This window comes from Cyprinodon tularosa, unplaced genomic scaffold (assembly GCF_016077235.1).
Source record: "Cyprinodon tularosa strain WSP-4 unplaced genomic scaffold, ASM1607723v1 ctg248, whole genome shotgun sequence".
Taxonomy (NCBI): domain Eukaryota; kingdom Metazoa; phylum Chordata; class Actinopteri; order Cyprinodontiformes; family Cyprinodontidae; genus Cyprinodon; species Cyprinodon tularosa.
The window spans coordinates 411563-428751 of NW_024038921.1; the positions used below are offsets into that span (position 1 = coordinate 411563).

Here is a 17189-nt window from a genome sequence, read left to right on the forward strand (position 1 = left end):
GAAATGTCTTTACATTAAAATACCTTTATTCTTGTGAAGTAAAATTTTTCTCAGTTTAAGGTAAACAGGATCTTTTAAATGTTATTGCTTTTTAAGAATAGCATACTTCTTGTTTGGGCAGTGGTTAATAAAAACATTAAAATAGATATTCTTTCAAAAAACCCATCATTTAAATTTAGGCATTTTGCATCAGCACAGTGAGATCAATTTACATCACAGAAAAATTTGAGATGCAACTTTTTCTGCAGCCATTTTTGCAAAGTAGAACCCACGTTTGTAACAAATCAGTGATTTGTTAAAAAAAAAAGAACAAAAATGCACCAGCAGAAAAAGAAAAGATTGTTTAAACTAGATTGTAAATAGCATGTCATATAACAATCAACCTTCCTGTCTGGTTCAGGGATCCACACAGTGGAAGGTATAGCTGTGGACTGGATGGGAAACAACTTGTACTGGACGGATGACGGACCCAAGAAGACCATCAGCGTAGCTCGGCTGGAAAAGGCCTCCCAGACCCGCAAAACACTCATTGAGGGGAAAATGACTCATCCTCGTGCCATTGTGGTGGATCCTCTGCACGGGTGAGGGTGGGCAGAGAGAGAAACAGGGGAGGTGGGCGGGATGGAGGGTGTTTGATGTTTTTTGTTCCACTGAAAGGGCTTCAATCCAGAGCTGCAGTTGTTTCATCAATTTGGATCAGCTTCATCGACACAAAAAGATTTATTTTATTCATCTTGTTGCTTATCTCTTCATCATATCTCACAGAGCATTTATCATGCTTATTGATGCCCCCTCCTATTATAACTGATTGATTTCCTCCAACAGACGTGCAGGCAGATCCATCCTTTGCTGCTTCAGAGAACACTTAATCTTGGTGTGCGTGGATGTGTTTATTGATAAGAAGTTCCCAGCTTTCTTTACAGAATCATGCGTTTGCAAACGCATTGTTTGGATTGGTGGTGACAGCGTGATGTGTGTCCGCACAACTCCCGGGAGAAAGGCCCTCGCTTCCACTAATGCACCTAATCCATCAGGCACAGAAAGAGGGAAGGGGTGGAGGGAGGTTTGGAGAAAAGAAAGGACAAAAAGATTGAAGAAAAAGAGTGGTTATATCTGCCATGTTACTGCAAACAGCGAATATTAGACTTAGCTAAATGCTGCAACGTTTTATAATTTGATTAAAAAGTTTAATTTAATTGATGAGGGATAAGGATTTTTTGGGGGCCAGAAAGTGTGATTCCCAATGTCTGTTTTTTTTTTTCAAAGCTCCAAAACTGTTTAAGACTAAAAAAGATAAAAAATATGAAGGCAAATATTGTTTTTTAATCATGAGATTCTCCTTTGACAATTACTAATGTTCTTTCTCAGGTGGATGTATTGGACAGATTGGGAAGAGGATCCCAAAGAGAGCAAAAGAGGCAAAATCGAGCGGGCCTGGATGGACGGCTCCAACAGAAACGTCTTCCTGACAAGCAAAACGGTGCTTTGGCCCAACGGACTCAGCCTGGATATCCCACAGGGCATCCTCTACTGGGTGGATGCCTACTATGACCGCATTGAGATGGTCTATCTCAACAATTCTGGACGAAAGGTCTGACCAGGATTATGTTCTAAACGACTAAAGCAACTAAAGACTAGGTTATAGAATCTGGATCTTTCTGTGAACGTACTGGTATAAAGTATTTTGTAGCCTTTGCTGATGGTTTTATAGTATGTTTAAAATACATAATACAGTAACTGACATAACATGATTATATTGAATAAATGAATTATATTTTTTTCCCTATCATTTGAAAATACAATTACAGTAGCAGGTTTCTAATGATCTGATGTTTAAATAGCTGTTAGTAAATGTAGAGCTGCTCTATGTTGGACAAAATATGTGCAGGATTTGAAAAAAAAAGCTTTTTGGAAATATTAAGAAGCCCAAAAAGGAATAATAGCTCTGCCTCAATTCAGTTCTTTAGTCAGATGAGGTACAGCCTTATGAAAAAATTATTTTATACAAACTGAACACATATACCATACAGAGTTTAGACAAATGCTGCACAAAGTACAGCGATCATGCAATCATTCCATAATCTCATGCAACACAGTGCAAACACTTTGCACTGATGAAGATTGCCTCAATTTGGAATGCAGAATGTTGAAAGTGGTTCCAATTGACAGCAACCCGACCTACTTTCTGTTTAATCCAATCAATTCACCTATTCGACCACCTGAGGACAATCATATACTGTAAATGAAACCCTTAATTTTTGTTTATTAGAAACAACGAATGAACGGAACCCTAAGTAAAATACTTGCCCCTAGCATAATACAACACTATGCATCTGAAATACTTTATTCTACGTGGAGTCCCCATACAAAACCAAACATAATTAGACATACAAAATAACAAACACAATATATTCAGGTTTAAGGCTAAATAAAATGAATTTTTAGACTCATCAATAATATACGATAGCAGTGTTGTGAGCTTAAGTCATTGCCCTTTTTCCTTCAGAAGGTGAAATAAAGATAAAACTTTGATAGGTTTCGATTGTAAAAGTTCTACCTAAATGTTTTAGCATCATTAAACGTAAACTTTTCCATCTGGGTGCTTTTCTGCCATCAGACGGTGTACGAAGGTAACGAGCTGAACCACGCCTTCGGCCTCTGCCACTATAAACACTTCTTGTTCTGGAACGAATACAGAAGCGGCAGCATTTACAAACTGGACACCACCACCGGCACGGCCACCCTGCTTCGAAATGAGCGCCCTCCCATATTTGAAATTCGGATGTACGATGCTCAGCAGCAGCAAGGTGCTGGACAAGATTCAAAATAGAATTTTGAAAATTCAAACCACTGAATTAATATTAATTGATATCCTTTATTTTGCAGGATCTAATGAATGCCGTGTGTTTAATGGTGGCTGCAGCAGTCTGTGTCTGGCCATACCAGGAGGCAGACAATGTGCTTGTGCAGAAGATCAAATACTGGACCCATCTGACAATACCACTTGCAAAGGTATGGTATCTTTAAAATATAGGATTTATGAAAACTAATGTGACTAAAATATCTTATTTTATTAATTTTTACCCCCTTTAATGTGACCTACAATCTCTACAACTAAATAAAGAAAAAACATGTTGGGGGGTAAATAAACAAACTATAAGGTGGATGTATAATCCTGTACACACTTACTGAAAAAAGAAATACTTTGTAAAAGCTTCTACTGATTTTATTACACTGCTTAGGGTCTGATCTTTAAAGATTCCAAATAAGAGGCGCCAAATTGCCGGTGTAAATTGTTTTAGCAGGTGCAATAAGGTGGCATGTTGCAGGTGATCAACAATGATTGCTGCGGTTTAGTTCTGACCATTAAAATGAGCAGCTTGCATGTTCCACAGGCAGTTTGAGAGTCGCCATTAAGGAAAGATGATCTTCAAAGCCATGCAGTTCTTTTTGAAGGCTCTTTTAATAGTCACATTTTATATATGGATATGCAGCAATATTTAATTTTCATAATTTTTTTCATTTGTAGTTTATTTGCATACAGATTGTCTACCGTCTCGCAGCCTTTTTATGTTTTCTGATATGTTTTCTGACAGTCCAGCTTTATGTTTACATACGCACAGATTCTCTCTCCACCATCTGTCGTTCCACCAATGAGTCCTTTGTGGCAATAATAACTACAGATATTTTTATATTATATATATAATATTTATATTTATGTAGATAGCTCATGTTTTTTATGTATTCACTTTTGTTATTTTCATAAATGTATTTTTTTTTTACTTTTGTTTGTAGTACTTTGAGAGATGTGTGATACACTATAACTATAATTAACGTTTAAATAATTTCTTTCAATCATTATTATTCTTACCTGCAACTACAGTATATGTATATGGCTTTGAACCTCATCTTTTTATGGCCCCTCTTAATCTTTCTGTAAACATGCAATCCACTCATTCTGATGGGTGGAACCAAACTGATTTGCAAATGCAAATATCACCTGCTATTTAGAACCTTTGAAGATCAGTCCTATAACGTTTAGCTTCTGCTGTTGCTCCCCACTTTCTAACTCTTAGTATGTCTCAGATATATTTTACAGCTATGCTCGTCTAACTTTTATGATGCGGCATATGGCTTCCTCCACAGTTAGTTACTAAAAGAAACTAAATCAAAATATGAGAACGACTGTTATTTATTTAAGATCAATTTGTTCTGATCCAAATTTAATATAATATGATTACTTTAGAATGGTATTTAAAGGTATATAGGACAATCTTTTATTTCTGGGTGGATCATCAAAATAAGTGGTCCTCAATCATCAATCATTCTGGTGATATGCTTACATAAGGCGATAGGCAGTCGCCATAGGCAGTCACTACTAATAACAAAAATGGCGCAGGCACCATGCGGTGGAGGACAAGTTACGTGACCAATGGCGCAAAAAGCAGTGATCATCTGTCCGAACGGTCAGTTAACTGAGTTGGCTATGAAGTCCATAATATAGTCCCTGTTGTATGTGGACACAGTAAGCTTGTTTGAGCTATGAGAACAGCTAATTTTAAACAGGTCGTGCACAAAGAGAACTGTGCCCGTGCATGCTCTCGCATTTTTTTTTTAAAGTGGAGAGGTCGGGTCTTTTAAAGGGTCGGTTTTGCTTCATTGCATGGTGGGACATGATAAGTGGAGCTTTGGGACTGTTTGCACTACGATGGATGTAGGGTAAACCACTAGAAGAACAGCTGCATATTAGAAAGGGGTGAAATATGATTTTTTTTCTTTTTGTAAATGAACCTAAATGTTCACTTTCTCTATTATGATTTATTAGCAATTACAGCTCAGCCACCGGTTTGCGGAAGGTTTGACAAATGGGTTTCAAATATTTAGATAGATGAGCTTTTCCTCAAAATACTTCCACTTTTCATTAATGGAAAGGATTGTTTTTGTGTCCTGGAAATGTTTGACTTCTATTCTCTCCTGTTTCTCAGTCAACCCGTCTTACGCTCCGCCACCTCAGTGCCAGCCAGGGGAGTTTGCCTGCAAGAATAACCGCTGTATTCAGGAGCGCTGGAAATGTGACGGGGATAACGACTGTCTTGACAACAGTGATGAGACTCCAGATTTATGTCGTAAGTCGACAACACACCAGATATAAAACCTGATAAGCGCACAGGTTCTTAATGTGTGTTGTTGTGTAAGTAGAGTTGGAGCAGTGACTGTGGATATGTAAAAGCTGTTTTTCAGTGCGGTCAACTGCGGACATATTTTCTTTGCAAACTAAATCAGCCTTCCAAAAAAAATTAATAATCTCTTGAATTTCCTCTCTTAAGACCAGCACACCTGCCCTGCTGACAAATTTAAGTGCAAGAACAACCGCTGCATCCCTCTGCGCTGGCTGTGCGACGGGGACAACGACTGCGGCAACGATGAGGACGAATCCAACACCACCTGCTCTGGTGCACCTACATGCTTCGTCATAATATTATATCATTTATATCATATTCCAAACATTTATTTCTTCTTCTTAATTTTTAACACACACGTTCTTGTTTCTTTGCCCTATAGCCCGAACCTGCCCACCCAACCAGTTCTCCTGCACTAGTGGGCGCTGCATCCCCGTCTCCTGGACGTGTGACCTGGATGATGACTGTGGCGATCGGTCCGATGAGCCTGCATCCTGTGGTTGGTCTACTAATTGTCCTGCCATTTGGTCTCTGCAGAAGTATTCATATACCTGGAACATTTTCATAGTTTGCTACAACACAAATATGCTTCTTAATACCTGTTTTCAACATGTTTTGTTTGTCCGACACACTTTAATCTGATACCCTAACTGAAATCAATTGAAATATTATTGAACAGTCTCCCCATGTGTGTTGTAATCTCATTATAAATCCAGCTTTTCTGTGAAGGCCTTAGAGGTTTTTTTTTTTAGAAAACATTACTGAACAAAAAGTATCACAAAGAGAAAGAACCCCCCCGCCAAAAAAAAAGGATATTAATAGAAAGTATGCAACCCTATCAAGGCATGGTCATTCATCTAAGCCGACAGACTGGATAAGGAGTCATTAATCAGCGGAGGTAGAAAAGAGAGCCATGGTAATTCTAGTGGAGATGAGCAGTTTACCAAAGCTTCTTAAACTCACACAGATGAGGCGTGAGGTGTTCAATATTAAACTTGTCCTACATGGTCATTCTAATATTTTAAATTTATTGATCTCACATTGGATAAATTTACCTCTGCATTTAACCCATCCCCTTGGGTGGCAGTGAGCTGCCATCATGGGGCGCCCAGGGAGCAGTGTGGGGTTAGGGGGTTTGCTCGGAGACCCAGAGTGGCAGTCGGTGGGAGTGGGGCTTGAACTCAGAACATCAGGATTCCAAGCTCTATGCCCTAACCACTAGGCCACCAACCCCCCAATGTGTCAAAGACAGGTGACACTGAACACTCCACTGTGTTACAGAGTTGAGGCAGATTTACCCTGTGGGGATGCTTTTTTTTTTTTACAGGGAAGCCTGACAGAGTTTATGAGGAAATGTAAAGAGCAACATTTGGGCCAAACATGAAGGAAAACCTCTGCAGAGGCTGCAAACGAATTTCTATCTTCCAGAACGACAACTGTGAACACACAAAGGGCTGCAATTTCTGGTTTAGAAAACATTCATGTGAAAATATCTGCTTATGTGTGTTCTCACTTTAATCTGACAGAGTTTAATGGTTTTAAAATAAAGGAAAGTAATCAGTTTGCAGATGTGCAAAGCAGCTGAGGATATCCCTAAAAAGACTTGCAGCTGTAATTGCAGCAAAGGCTGGTTCTACACATTATTAACTCGGATGCTGCCTCGCAGAACTGAGCAGATTGTATAAACAATGAAATCACATCACTTTTCATTCTCTTCCTTTTCTAATTACACATTAAATCCAGAAAGTTACTCTAGTTTTCTTCTAGTTACTGTAGGTTATATTATAAAGGCTGCTTCATCAGGTGAAAGCAGATCGCTGTTTAAATTCTGAATGTCTGTTTTTGCAGCTTACCCCACCTGCTTCCCCCTCACACAGTTTACATGCAACAATGGGCGTTGCATCAACATCAACTGGCGCTGTGATAATGGTTAGTGTCTATTCTCTGTTTGGTTCATCCTGTAGCAGCCCTGTAGTTCCCTCGGTCACAGTTGGCCCTGCATGTTTAATCACCGGACCTTTATCTCTTGTGCGTGATGTCATCTTGTTCATTTTGTGTATTTTGGTTTTGTTGTCCTGTGTCGTGCTGTTCGCCCACTGTGCTGTCTTCCGTTGGTTCTGTCTTTCAGAAAAGGATTGTGACGACGGCTCTGATGAGTTGAATTGTCCAAAGCTGACCGGTTAGTGCATAGATCAGAATGCACCAAAGCAGTGATGGCGCTAGCCAAAGCTTTTAAACTGACCAGCGAAGGCTTAGAGACAGCCAGGGATTCTTCTCTAACCGACATTCAGCCTCCAACAGATGTTGGACCCAACACAAACCTCAGCTTTCCGCCTCTTTCCTGATGTGCTGCACACAAACTTGATCCGACCATCAAATTTGTGACATCAGCAAGACATCAGTTGTAAATAGTTACAAAGTATCTTTTTTTTTCATAAGACTTGAAAACCCAATAGTTTAAAAAGCTGTTTTTGTGCCGTAGAGCTCAATCTGTCATCACTAATGGTGCCTGTTCTGATCTATGCAGTTTCTGTCATTTAAACTCTCATCTTTCATATTCTGTATTGTCTGCTTCCACTCTTATGTGTTAAGGGATCGGTTATATTTGCTCAATTGTTTGACCTGTAAGTGATGTTTGCCGTCTGTTCTCCAGATAATGACTGTGGGGATAACAGTGATGAAGCTGGGTGTCGGCACTCCTGCTCCACCACTCAGTTCAAGTGTAACAGCGGGCGCTGCATCCCTAATTACTGGACCTGTGATGGAGATAATGACTGTGGGGACTACAGCGACGAGACCCATGCAAACTGCACCAACACGGGTCTGTGTCTCTATCTGCTGATCAGCTCGTGGTCTATTTCACCGGCTCGAAGCACATTTTAAAATAGTTACTAAGGATGATTTTTTTCATGCAGAACACCAGAGTCATACTGTGTAATTTAAGCCAGTCTGTTGTCTATATAATTTAACATTCTAGCCAGTATTGTTTTGACAGAGCACTCAACCATGACCACATCTGCCTTAATAGTAGTCCATAATAGATTGGATGTCAAAAGACAATGAAGTGCCTAACAATTTCCAGTGCTGTGCAAAACCTTGGAAAAATGTCAAATTACCCTCAATAAAGGTTGTTAATTTGGCTTAATTACCAATCTCTAATTTCGACAGAACTTTGAGCTTTCCAGACTTTCTCCTGTTAATCATTAAACATTTATATCGCAATAGAAGGCAGTGTCAGCATTAATGTGAGGAAGCAGTTGCTATAGAGTGATGTTTTTCTATTTGAAAACACAAAAAAGGACACCTTCAACTCTAGCATAGTAGCAGTTAGCATCTTAATAAAACAAAGAATCTCTGCTTTAATCCATTGAGCCTTCCTGTTGCCAGTTTTAAGTCTCACACTCCTTTTTTGCAGCTTGAAGGAAAAGCAGATACACTATATTGCCAAAAGTATTTGCTCACCTGCCTTGACTCACATATGAGCTTAAGTGACATCCCGTTCCTAATCCATAGGGTTCAATATGACGTCGGTCCACCCTTTGCAGCTAGAACAGCTTCAACTCTTCTGGGAAGGCTGTCCACAAGGTTTAGGAGTGTGTTTATGGGAATTTTTGACCATTCTTCCAGAAGCGCATTTGTGAGGTCGCACACTGATGTTGGACGAGAAGGCCTGGCTCTCAGTCTCCGCTCTAATTCATCCCAAAGGTGTTCTATCGGGTTGAGGTCAGGACTCTGTGCAGGCCAGTCAAGTTCATCCACACCAGACTCTGTCATCCATGTCTTTATGGACCTTGCTTTGTGCACTGGTGCACAGTCATGTTGGAAGAGGAAGGGGCCAGCTCCAAACTGTTCCCACAAAGTTGGGAGCATGGAATTGTCCAAAATGTCTTGGTATGCTGAAGCATTCAGAGTTCCTTTCACTGGAACTAAGGGGCCAAGCCCAGCTCCTGAAAAACAACCCCACACCATAATCCCCCCTCCACCAAACTTTACACTTGGCACAATGCAGTCAGACAAGTACCGTTCTCCTGGCAACCGCCAAACCCAGACCCGTCCATCAGATTGCCAGATGGAGAAGCGCGATTCGTCACTCCAGAGAACGCGTCTCCACTGCTCTAGAGTCCAGTGGCGGCGTGCTTTACACCACCGCATCCGACGCTTTGCATTGCACTTGGTGATGTATGGCTTGGATGCAGCTGCTCGACCATGGAAACCCATTCCATGAAGCTCTCTGCGCACTGTTCTTGAGCTAATCTGAAGGCCACATGAAGTTTGGAGGTCTGTAGTGATTGACTCTGCAGAAAGTTGGCGACCTCTTCGCACTATGCGCGTCAGCATCCGCTGACCCCGCTCCGTCAGTTTACGTGGCCTACCACTTCGTGGCTGAGTTGCTGTCGTTCCCAAACACTTCCATTTTCTTATAATACAGCTGACAGTTGACTGTGGAATATTTAGGAGCGAGGAAATTTCACGACTGGATTTGTTGCACAGGTGGCATCCTATCACAGTTCCACGCTGGAATTCACTGAGCTCCTGAGAGCGACCCATTCTTTCACAAATGTTTGTAAAAACAGTCTGCATGCCTAGGTGCTTGAATTTATACACCTGTGGCCATGGAAGTGATTGGAACACCTGATTCCAATAATTTGGATGGGTGAGCAAATACTTTTGGCAATATAGTGTATGTCTGCCTACAGTAGTAGCCATTAAAAATCCCCCCACTTTCCTTGATGGGCCCTTGGCTGGTCTTTGACTGGTCCCACTTCAGTTTCTTTTTAAAGATCAATATTTTTACTAAAATATTCTTTCTGTCATGATATGTGGACATTAATATCTAAAGAGAAACGTCATCTCCTGGTCAGACCCTGTAATTCAGTGAAAGGGTGGAGTCAGAGTAAAAGAAATGCAAGAGCGGGTCACTCCAGGGGCTGGAAGTTGGATGGAAGTGAGTTGCCATTCTGTTGGCATTTGACTGGGAAGGGCCTTTTTGAATGGCTGCTACTGAATGTCATAAAATATAGCTTCCTTTAAAATTGTCTCTTTATTTGTGTCCCCTCTGCTTCTAATTTTAACTTTCAAAACAAAAGAGGGTTTTTTTGTAAATGCAACCTAATAACGTTTGGTATGCCCTGTTCACTGCTCAGAGAAAGAAGATAGTATGGAGTTAGATCGGTCTCAGTTATCACAAATACACATATGTGACTCATATATGCACAGGACATGATCCACAAACACACAGCACGATTCACACAAGCACAAAAAAATCTACACATGCAAAGGACAAGATTCAAAGACGTACAGAATGATTCACACAAGCACACAAGATCCACACATGCACAGAACAAGATCACCAAAATATTTCTGGTCCATAAAAAATTATAAATTATATCACGAAGTGCCAGTGGTCTTTAAACTTCCCTGCATTTGTGTGTGGATCTTTGAGACTCCCTTGACGTGCCTCGATACACAAATGCATTTTTTTAAACGGGATGGTTTGCCACCAATCACAAAGCTCCCTTGTATCTCCTATGTTTGAGCCAATCAGGCTTAAAACTTGGTTCAATGGGTTCAGTCAAATCTTTACTTTTTCATACCAGTTTCATGATTTTTCCTTAATTTGATTTTTTCTCAATGTTGTACATTCTTCCTTGATTCATTTTGTTGTAATTGCTTCTTGACATTATAACAGTTTTTACGAATCACTGTAATTGATTTTAGGACATTTCCACTTTTTTTGACATTTTATCTATCCACAATTTTGATGGTCATTGTGACTTTTTTGAAAGAGCCTTTTAAATATTTTCCAACATTTATTCCTCAGCCCTAATCTGCAACGTTACAATGGGTTAAAATAAAAATCTCCTTTGATAGCACTAATAGCACAAATACCGGTTTATACGGAGATAGACTAAGGGCTCATACAGCATGAGCTGATTATTAGGTTTGTCTTTATTATCTGTTGCATTGAGCTCATCAAAGTCTCCTGTTGCAGATGTTTGTTATTATCATGGGTAGTTTGTTGCATTTTACCTCAGATTGTTATTTTACACTTTTATTGCAAGAAGAGCAATCCCCACATAAAAAAAAAAACCTTATGCCTCATGCATACACAATCCCATTATTGTACTGTTTGATTATAATTCACCTTTTTTACGTAGCAAGAGGAGAATAAAATGATTCACATCTCAGCTGGAGTGATGACTAATCCATGTGTCCTGTAATCTGTTGTGCTAAAACTGCCCTTCCTGTTACCTTTCTGCTTCATGGTTTTGCACTTTAACCGTGCTCATGTCTAAAAAAAACCTCTTTGTTCCCCCTCATAGCCACACGTCCACCCGGTGGTTGTCATACCGATGAGTTTCAGTGTCGGATGGACAGCCTGTGCATCCCGCTGCGCTGGCGCTGCGATGGAGACACCGACTGCATGGACATGAGTGATGAGAAGAACTGCGAGGGCGTCACACCCATGTGTGATCCAACTGTCAAATTTGGCTGCAGAGACTCCGGTGAGGAGACTCGTAAAGACATTGGGTAGGTAAAAGCCTAGTTTAGTCCTAACCTGGCTTTCTGTCCTCAGCTCGCTGCATCAGTAAAGCTTGGGTCTGTGATGGCGACAGCGACTGCGAGGACAATTCGGATGAGGAAAACTGCGATGCCCTGGTGTGTAAGCTCTCCCACCACGTGTGTGCCAGCAACACTACCATCTGCCTGTCTGCAGAGAAAATCTGCAACGGCATCGACGACTGCCCAGATGGCTCTGACGAGAAACTTTGCGGTAAGAAAAGAACAGTATCCAGGAACTGGGAGGGAAAACCTTCATGGCCTCATCATTTCTTTCTTTGTAGATGTTTGCTCTATGAACAACGGCGACTGTAGCCATAACTGCACGGTGTCTCCCATTGAGGGCGTGATGTGCTCCTGTCCGCTGGGCATGGAGCTTGGCCCTGACAACAAGACCTGTCAGATACAGAGCTTCTGCGCCAAACACCTGAAGTGCAGTCAGCGCTGCGAACAGGACAAATTCAGTGTGAAATGCTCTTGTTACGATGGCTGGGAACTTGAGTCAGATATGGAGAGCTGCAAGAGCACAGGTAACAGATCCACTCAAACAGAGCATGATAAAAGGGCCCTGACATGGGGTTCGATCTAAACAATTAGTGTGAATGTAAAAAAAAAAATATTACTTTATACAATGCTGTCTGTATAATAGAAGAATAGAATTCAACTTTATTGTTGTTACACTGTCATAAGTACAAAGCATCGAAATAAACTCTGCATTGAACCCATCCCCTTAGGGAGCAGTGGGCTGCCATTGTGCGGCGCCTGGAGCAGTGTCAGGGTTGAGGGTCTTGCTCAGGAACCCAGAGTGGGGCTTGAACTCAGAACCTTGGGACCCGAGTGCAAGCTCTAACCACTAGGCCACCGCTCCCACAAAAATATATCTATTGCGACCTCTTTATAAAATACTAAAATACTATTACTGTCACAGTAGATCACTTTGAAAACTTAAAAAAGGTTTATTTGAGTATTATTATTTCTTTAAAAAAAAAAAGCTAAGAAATTCATTTTTTTAGAAGAAATTCTAAATAGCACACGTCCTACACCATGTCCAAGGAAGTAATGCCAACACTAGCTGCGTTGTTTTAATTCATGCTTTACTTTCAAGTTAACTTCGAATCCCTGCAAAGCAATCCATGACTTCCTGTTTCCTTCTGGTATTTGAGGCCAATTTCTCACAGCGACTCTTCAAAATGGGAAAGACAGGATAGCATGCCATTCAACCAAAGATGATGTGTGTTTATATATATGTCAGAAAAAAAAGGCTGCAAGAAAATAGACTAACTTTCCCTATAATAATTTAAAACTTGAAAGCTGATGGAAAAGGAGCTGGAGCAAACAAGGTTAGACAAGGACCTACATTCATGTTGCAGTCACAAAAAGGGAGGAGGATGGAGGTGTATGTAAACTCCAAAGCTCACTGTTAGCTGCAGCTAAACGTGGCATCCGGGGACACCAGGTCTCTATGACAGCCATTAGAAAATATTCACATGCATTTAAGGATTTGTTGATAGAAGATTAACATTTTGTTTTCTGGTGTGAAACAAAAACGTGTCTCTTGTTTAGTTTGGTGGAGATTGAGAATTTGTGATGCTGTGGGCCTGTTTCTCTCTTTAAGAGGCTCCTAAAACTATTTTTAGAGTGCATGAGAGTACTATAAACTCTAACATATTGCAAAAACATCTGGTCTTAATATCCTGCGCTCTGTACACCTTAACCTTGTACTAATTAATACTAAAAAAAGGTTGTAGAAAGTTTAAACTGGAAGGCTGTTAATTAATTTGAGGATGAGGGTCTTGCTGAACATGATATTATACTAAAGGAGTATTTTCTATATTAAGTAAGGGGATCTATATAAAGGTAGGGTATTTTAGTTTTCAGTCATATCACCACAGGAATTTGGATAAAGCTACAGGACTGTAGCTGGAAACTGTTTTTGTGTCCTATTTTGCCACTATAGCTCTGGGAATTGATATCCCAGAGGTGGATAACAGCCCAACCTTTACAAGTACACAATTATGGTTGTTGCCATAGTTCAGCTGAAGTTTAAAATTGTATGTGATGGTCACGGACTGAATATACACATTAGCTCCTAGCAGAAACTGCATTGTCTGTGGAGCCTGACTGTCACAACACAGAACAGAGGACCCAGTATTCAGGCAAGACAGATAGTGGGCTTACTCAAAAAGTGTTAATTTAAAAACAGCAGATCGGAGTAGCAGCAGCTAGGGCATCTAAGACTGTAACCTCTGCAGGAGAGAAACACAGGTTAGTGACCATGATAATCTGATGGAGGATGCTTATCCTTGTGAATCTATAACCTGGTTTTCAAGTTCAGTCCATGTCCAGAGAAAGAGGTAGGATCCGGCCGGTGGGTTGCCAACCCGATGCAGCAAGCGCCACCTAGAGTGTCCCAGATGCTGCAACCCAGGAGAACATGAAGGAGTCCCAAGCCAGGTCAGGCAAACAGATCAGACCAGGAACAGACAGGCTCAGAGGTCCAGGAGTCCAAAGACAGTTCAGGCAAACAGATCAGACCAGGAACAGACAGGCTCAGAGGTCCAGGAGTCCAAAGACAGTTCAGGCAAACAGATCAGGCCAGGAACAGACAGGCTCAGAGGTCCAGGAGTCCAAAGACAGTTCAGGCAAACAGATCAGGCCAGGAACAGACAGGCTCAGATGTCCAGGAGTCCAAAGACAGTTCAGGCAAACAGATCAGGCCAGGAACAGACAGGCTCAGAGGTCCAGGAGTCCAAAGACAGTTCAGGCAAACAGATCAGGCCAGGAACAGACAGGCTCAGAGGTCCAGGAGTCCAAAGACAGTTCAGGCAAACAGATCAGGCCAGGAACAGACAGGCTCAGAGGTCTAGGAGACAAAAGACAGTTCAGGCAAACAGAACAGACCAGGAACAGACAGGCTCAGAGGTCCAGGAGTCCAAAGACAGTTCAGGCAAACAGATCAGACCAGGAACAGACAGGCTCAGAGGTCCAGGAGTCCAAAGACAGTTCAGGCAAACAGATCAGACCAGGAACAGACAGGCTCAGAGGTCCAGGAGTCCAGAGACAGTTCAGGAAAACAGATCAGACGGGAACAGGCAGCCTCAGTGGTTGAAAGGCAAAACAGGTCAGGCTCATAAAATGAGAGACACCAAGGAACTCTAAAAACCCTCTCACCACTTGCTAGAGAGAACAACATAAACCCTGTTGACTGGATTCAAGCACCTTAAATACAGGCAGGAGCAGATGGATCAGATGAGAGGTAATGAGCTACCCGGCAGAATTGGACAGGTGAATGAAATTAATGATTAAGTCAGTCATCAGCTTCAAGATCATGACACCATCAAACCCAAAATAATGTACTCTACAGATTGAAAGAGTCATAAAGTATGTCTGTACTCAACCTAAGTTTTTGGTTGGTCAGAAGGTTCATTAAGAGACCATAAAGATACTGCTATAATTTTTTTAATGTACCGGTACGTTATTTTCTGCAAACATTAATTGAAAATTGGAGGGTCCAATCAAAAGAAACAGGGCCCTCTAAAATGGTTTGCAATTTTATCACCGGCATAAAAGGAATAAACTATATTCACGAAGGAAACATGACTTTCTCCGGCTGCTCCTCACCGACAGGCTTTAGAGATGAGCCAGCTGCCTGCTGTTGTTCATCCTGCTGCCTGTCTGGCTGCCTGTTAGCTCCAGATAACTGCTGCTAATTTACTCGCTGTTTTCATTACATAGGATTGAAGCAGCTTTAAGCAGAGCCTCTATAGGGAGAGTCACCCAGGGCATGTGTTACATGACTGCCAGCTTCAGTACAATGCAAGGCAGAGCTCTTCTGCACTGCTCGGAATACATGTATTTAAGCTGGAGTTGTAAGATTAAAAGTCCTTTTTGCAGCGGTGGCCTGGATTTAACAGACTGGCTCTCAGATGGGGAAGATGACTTCACTTGGTTATTTTTTTTGTTCAGACTAACAGATTTCAGTTCCTCAAAACATTTCAATATTAGGGAAATATGACCTGAGTAATGCTAAATAAAACACTACAGGAACGGTTTTTCTTCATGAAACTTTTTTTGGAACGTCATTGAACAGCGCTGATGACCCGGTGAGTAGCATATTTTAAAAAAAGAACGTTTAAGGTTGTTTTAAGGACATTATCGGACATGCACTATGGAAGCCATTCTGAAGCAGCCAGGGGGGATTCTGCATGAGCCAAATAGCAGAGACAGGACCAATCGTCAAAATTTTGGTGTCGATCATTCGATTTCATCCTGGACACTACAGAAAATGGGCTAAAAGTGTTAAAAACCGGAATTTTCCTTTAACTAAACTGTATTTATATTTGTCTGATACACAATTAAACTTCAATTAAACTTTTAAGTGTATTCAGATGTAAATGAAGATACCGACATTTGCAAGAAAAAGTTAAAACAGAGCAGAGACAATCGAAAAAATTAGCTGTGTTCACTCCAAAAAAAAGTCAATAAATGGTGGCAGGTTACTATAATTTTTTTTTTTCTAATCATTATAAATCTATTAGTTTCTATCTTTAGAAAAGACACAACCTCGTGAATCCATTGTGTAACGGAAGAAGCAGTCAGCAATTAGCAATTCGATGTGATAGCTTTTACTTCCTTCCGGAGAGAACTGGATGTATATTTCTGAAAGGCAAAAAATATGATACTATTAAGTATCAATACTTTTGGAGAGTACTTTGTTAATAGAGTAGAAGGAAATTTGCAAAAAAAATGTGTCAAGGCTGGACAAAAGAAAACAATTGATGTGGAACATTGCAGGCAGAGCTTCCATATCTGTTACAAACATCTACCTTGTTTGGAAAGATGTGAGATATTTATTCGTCTTTGAATAGTGACGTTTAAATTTGACGTTAGACTCATCAGATTCTAAGACAAATAGATTTTATGAAGGATCTTTAATGCAAGTTTTCATCTATGTGGATAAAAGACCAGTCCTAATTCACACGCTGAATAAAAAAATACCGGTATATATTTTTTTTAATTAGTGACCTTCCTCTTGATCATCACCCTCATTAAGAACAAGTAAAACATTTCATAACAATGTATAAATTATTTTTAGGGGGAAAAAACTGCTATAACACCGGGATATTTTCCTATCTTTTCTTCCTGTGTTTTTATAGATCCCTTCAAGCCATTTATTATTTTCTCAAACCGCCATGAAATTCGGCGCATTGATTTGAACAAGGGGGAGTTCAGTGTCTTGGTGCCCGGCCTCAGAAACACCATCGCCCTGGATTTCCATCTCAACCAGAGTTCCCTCTACTGGACTGATGTGGTGGAAGACAAGATCTATCGTGGAAAGTTGTCTGAGAATGGAGGTAATTGCTCTATTTTCTGTCATTATGTTTGATTTAGTCACTTGTCAGATAAGCAGCTTTTACTTTTCTCTAGCATTTTCAGTCTATGTTATTC

The 17189-nt window shown here is 40.7% G+C and overlaps 1 protein-coding gene across 4 annotated transcripts in view; it reads left to right on the forward strand.

The window, feature by feature from the left end:
- LOC119785421 (low-density lipoprotein receptor-related protein 1-like) overlaps positions 1–17189 on the forward strand; it is a 132983-nt gene that overhangs the window by 73128 nt on the left and 42666 nt on the right. For 2 of the 4 annotated variants that reach the window (XM_038288099.1, XM_038288100.1), the window contains exons 12-25: positions 401–581; positions 1369–1591; positions 2618–2807; positions 2887–3012; positions 4986–5126; positions 5328–5453; positions 5563–5679; positions 7029–7109; positions 7309–7359; positions 7834–8001; positions 11504–11686; positions 11758–11955; positions 12026–12271; positions 16898–17095. In XM_038288099.1, coding sequence (XP_038144027.1) covers positions 401–581; positions 1369–1591; positions 2618–2807; positions 2887–3012; positions 4986–5126; positions 5328–5453; positions 5563–5679; positions 7029–7109; positions 7309–7359; positions 7834–8001; positions 11504–11686; positions 11758–11955; positions 12026–12271; positions 16898–17095 — 2229 coding nt within the window. The remainder of the gene's footprint in view (positions 1–400; positions 582–1368; positions 1592–2617; positions 2808–2886; positions 3013–4985; positions 5127–5327; positions 5454–5562; positions 5680–7028; positions 7110–7308; positions 7360–7833; positions 8002–11503; positions 11687–11757; positions 11956–12025; positions 12272–16897; positions 17096–17189) is intronic. The other 2 variants (XM_038288101.1, XM_038288102.1) reach the window with 1 other exon arrangement.